Raw genomic sequence first — 4,662 nt, forward strand, 5'->3', positions numbered from 1 at the left:
CCCCGAACCACGGTCAACGACGTGGGAGTCCAGCAACACAGCCATTATGCTAACTGCTGGTCCCGAGCTGCAATTTTAGCAAAGAGGATAAAGGCCTGTGAGTTAAAGACCTTGTTGAGAAGTGTCTTGAGAGGTGAAATGCTTACTAGAAAGTAGGTTAAGAATTTGTCTAGGGGGACCTAGCAGTTGGTGTAATGTCTATGTCGTTGAACTCCCATGTAGTCGACCATGGTTCGAGTCCCAGACCTGGTGGCTTAAACTCACGCTGGGCGTGTGTGCTTGTGTGCCCAAGATCCCAAGAGGAGAATATGGGGGAGAAGCCATTGTGGCCTGGCCATCCCCCCTGGGGAGTGATTTCTCGCTTTCTGTCTCTCTCTGTCTATCTGCCAAACACATGTGCCCTATAGCAAAAACTTCAACAAAAAAAAAAAAAGGAATTTGTCTCGGGGTGGTAACATACCTAAAGCATGAAGCATGGAGATTTTAGTCCTTCAGTAGGAAGAATTTACCAGTTGATCCATTGCTGTTGGAGTTTGTGGGGCTTTTCAGAGGAAAGGCGGGCATGGCGAAGGACCACGCAGCGACCAAGGCAGTGCAGGATGGAGGGGAGTGTTAGGGCTGTGTGGAGCAGAGACACTGGAGACATCGGTGCTCCCAGGCTGCGGGTAGTCACGTGTGTTGAACGGAAACACATAGCTGGCCTGAGAGTGGGGTGGACCCACGTAGGAGGCTAGGCAGAGTGAGTCCAGTTCCGCCATTGGCTGATGGCTCTGGCCCAGTGTAGAGCCCAGGAGCTTTAGTGAGGCCAGTCCTGAAGCTACAGGGTGAGCCCCGGGAATGGAGGCCTGCAGAGGCTACAAACTTCCAGGCGGGGGCTGGACCAGGAGGTGAGGGCAATGGTTTTCCTCTCCAGAACAGTTTCAGTCCCTTGTGACTGAATAATGGAAATACCTTGTTCCTAATAACAGAAATACCTGAGTCTGGGCCATTTATAAAGAAAGCAGTTTAGGGGCTAGCAGGTAGCGTGGTAGTTAAAGCGTTGGACATGCCCATACAGCTGACCATGGTTCGAGTCATGGACCTGGTGGCTTGCATTCTCACTTTCCCTCTCTCTCTGTATCTCTCTCTGGTCAGATGAAAATGAATGAATAAATACAATTAAATAAGTAATTCTTTAAAGAAAAAAAAGAACCGAGGACTATTTAGCTCACAATTCGGGAGGTCCATGGTCAAGGGGCCACAGGGGTGAGGTCGGACTTGGTGGAGGGAGCTCTCTGCAGGGTCCCGAGGCAGAGCAGGGAGTCCCAGGACAAGAGCCTGCACGTATGTATCTGTCGGTGTCTGTCCTACAAAGCCACCAGGATTCGATTACGGGCGCTGCTCTGTTGACCTCATCTAATCCTAATCACTCCTGAAAACTACCCCTAATCCCATAGTCAGATCGCCTCCTCCCTCTTAACTGCTGTTTCAAACAAGTTTCACAGTGTGGATCTGGGGTGGGGATGTATTCAAATCATAGTGCCTGCCCACCTTTACACTTCAGGGTGGTGAGTGTGTGAGGAGGGTGCGTGTGTGCGTGTGTGAGGAGGGGAAGCCGTGAGGAGGAGGAGCGGTCACCAAACATGAAGGTCTACTCCACCCTGAACCTGCACGGTAATACATGAGTTCTCATCGAGGTCTTCCGTGAGAGTCACTCAGACGTGCGTGGTTTCTCTGTGAGGGTCACACACGTCCACATGTGAGTGCTTCATTAAACCACACCCGGAGCATCTAGCTACACACCCCGTGTAAACGTGCACACACCCAGGCGTGGGAACGTTCTCCCTCTCCACTCAGCCCTGCAGGTGTGCGCGCTGTCCTTGCAGCTCTCACACAGGTACAGCCAGGTCGGTCACCTCTCAGTACTGCACGGAGGTCAGGCAGCTGCCCCACGGCCACGACCCTGCTTGTCCTGCAGCAGTGCCACACCCCCTCCGCATAAACCACGGCGAGCACGGCTCATCGCGCCCCTTACCAGGGCTGCCCCAGCAAAGGCGGGACGTCCAGTTAAGCCTGACTCCCAATAAATCATGAGTGATTTTTAAGTATGAGTGCTCCGCAAAGGACTCAGATATTGCATGGGACTTGTTTATACTAAAAATTATCTGTGAGTCGTCTGAAATTCCAGCTGACCTGTGCACCAGGTATTTGTGCTTACTTAGATGGGTGGCCCTGACGTGTGCACGCCGTCGAGAAGTCACATCGTTAAGTATTTCTGCTCAGCGTGTGTCTTTCCTTATAGAATGGAAGATTCAATGAGAAAAGGGACTTCATTTTTTTTCTCAATATTCTCAGAACCTAGACTAGTGGAATAATTTCTAACACGTAGTAGTTCTTCATGAGTGAATGGATGCACACTGTAAATGCATGCTACACCCTACCGTCAGGGCAGGTTGCACGCTGCACAGTTCCTGAGCTGGAACGTACACCCTGCACACGAACTCCGCATAAAGTCAGGCACACACTTCCACCATAGTCACCACGTGGGGCGCACACTTCCCCAGCTGCCCGACACTCATCTCTTACACTACTGGCACAGTCACTGTCACCACCAGGCCTGCGTTTCTAAGAATACACAGAACGACCACTAACCGTAATGAAATGCTGGAGAGTCTACGGGAGCCAGACTCGACGTCTCGCATTCTCACCACACCTGACGTGTCAGAGGGCAGACACGTGTTAGATGGGTGGACGATGCCCAGGCGTGCCCAGACCACTGTACTTCTGTGCCCTTCTACCTTTCACAGGACTCTCAAAGTTGCAAGACGGTGCCCCTCAGCCGGAATCCACTGGAGTGGCCGGAGGCTGGTGCCTGGGCGTTGGGGAGGTCTCCTCTGCCTCCGAGTACTTCTCCTGCGTTTCTTCTCCACGCAAGCTCACCCACGGTGGTAAGGACGCGGGGCCCTGGGTCTGGGGCGGGGGCTGTATAGGCCAAGCATGAACCCGAGAGGGAGCCCAGGGCAGTCAGAGGTGGCCAGGGCTCTGCAGAGAGGTGTGGGTGTGGCTAAGAGCCCAGCATGGGAGAACGTGACATGCCATGGCAGTGGGCAGCCAGGGAGCAGGGCCAGGGGGTTTTCATGTGTGTGCAAAGACAGGGGATTAGGTTAAGGACCTCTGGGAGGACTTTGTGGGCTCTGCCGGTGCCTGGTCGACAAGCACAGAGATGCTCAGCACAGTCTCCAGGACCAGCAGGACCACCTGGCCCAGACCACACGCCCACACAGACGGCCACACCTCACACGGACACGGCCTGCGCGAACTCACACACCTGGCCCACACGCCCACACAGACGGCCACACTTCACACGGACATGGCCTGAGCACTCACACACCTGGCCCACACGCCCACACAGACGGCCACACTTCACACGGACACAGCCTGAGTGCTCACACACGTGACCCACATACCCACACAGACGGCCACACCTCACACGGACATGGCCTGAGCGCTCACACACCTGACCCACACACCCACACAGATGGCCACACTTCACACAGACACGGCGTGAGCGAACTCACGTATGACCCACACACCCACACAGATGGCCACACTTCACATGGCCACGGCCTGAGTGCCCACACACATGGCCCACACGCTGTTCTTTTGCACTGGCTCCCACATTTTACACAAAGCCCCAGCTCACACCGTCTAGCCCACACCGGCCACCATGCGTGCCACACGTCTCCTGCTCCTGCATCCACACTCCACACCCCATAGGCAGACGCCACGCCACCGTCCTGACATACAGGAACCATATCAGACACGCTGTCCCGCGACGTGCAGGGAAATGCCCGCCCGTCACTCTGCTCGTCACCCGCAGTCCCTCTCTTCTGTGACACTCGGCACACGCCCCCTCAGCCGCCAGCCGGCCGTGTGCTTGATCTCAATCTCCACTTTCCTTTCCCAGGAATCCGGAGACTACACGGAGACAGTCCCCAGCCTCGGTCGCCCCTAGCCCAGGGTCGAGAAGGAAGAGAGACCCTGCTCCGCCCTCAGCCTGTCCCCTTCTCATCCCGCTCATCCTACAAGACCTGTGTGTCCTCTCTGTGCATAGTCAGAGAGGACAAGGGCATGAAAATTTACTACATGCAGGTCCAGATGAGAAAAGGTGTGGCCGTCTCCTGGGAGACGGAGGCCTCGGAGTCCCTAGAAAAGCAGCCGAAGATGGAAGAAGCGACCCTCCTCGAGGACCTGCGAGCCGGCACGCCCCCCTCCGACGTGTCCACCAGAAACCTCCTGTCCGACAGCGAGCCCAGCGGGGAGGAGAAGGAGCCAGAGGAGAAGGCAGAGCCAGACAGCCCACCGGGGTCACCTGTGGCCGAGGAGAGGCCCCGGGCCAAGACTCCAGACTGGCTGGTGACCATGGACAGTGGCTTCCGGTGCTTGGCCTGCTGCCGCGTCTTCCCCACGGTGGACGCGCTCCGGGAGCACGTGCAGTATGGGGTCAGGGAGGGCTTCAGCTGCCACGTCTTCCACCTGGCCATGGCCCAGCTGCTGGGCAGCGTGGAGGCAGAGAGCACCCAGGAGGAGGACGACCACCACCATGAGGAGGAGGACGACCACCACCATGAGGAGGAGGACGACCACCACCATGAGGAGGCGGACGAGAAGCCAGCAGAGGAC

General features: G+C 56.2%; 1 protein-coding gene across 1 annotated transcript in view; it reads left to right on the top strand.

Moving 5' to 3' along the window:
- Positions 1 to 4,662, top strand: part of FAM170A (family with sequence similarity 170 member A) — a 7,199-nt gene that overhangs the window by 1,113 nt on the left and 1,424 nt on the right. Inside the window, exons 2-3 of the mRNA XM_006162349.1 lie at positions 2,787 to 2,927; positions 3,947 to 4,653. Of these exons, the coding sequence (XP_006162411.1) occupies positions 2,787 to 2,927; positions 3,947 to 4,653 (848 nt within the window). The remainder of the gene's footprint in view (positions 1 to 2,786; positions 2,928 to 3,946; positions 4,654 to 4,662) is intronic.

The sequence above is a fragment of the Tupaia chinensis genome, unplaced genomic scaffold (genome assembly GCF_000334495.1).
Source record: "Tupaia chinensis unplaced genomic scaffold, TupChi_1.0 Scaffold139897_1, whole genome shotgun sequence".
NCBI lineage: Eukaryota > Metazoa > Chordata > Mammalia > Scandentia > Tupaiidae > Tupaia > Tupaia belangeri.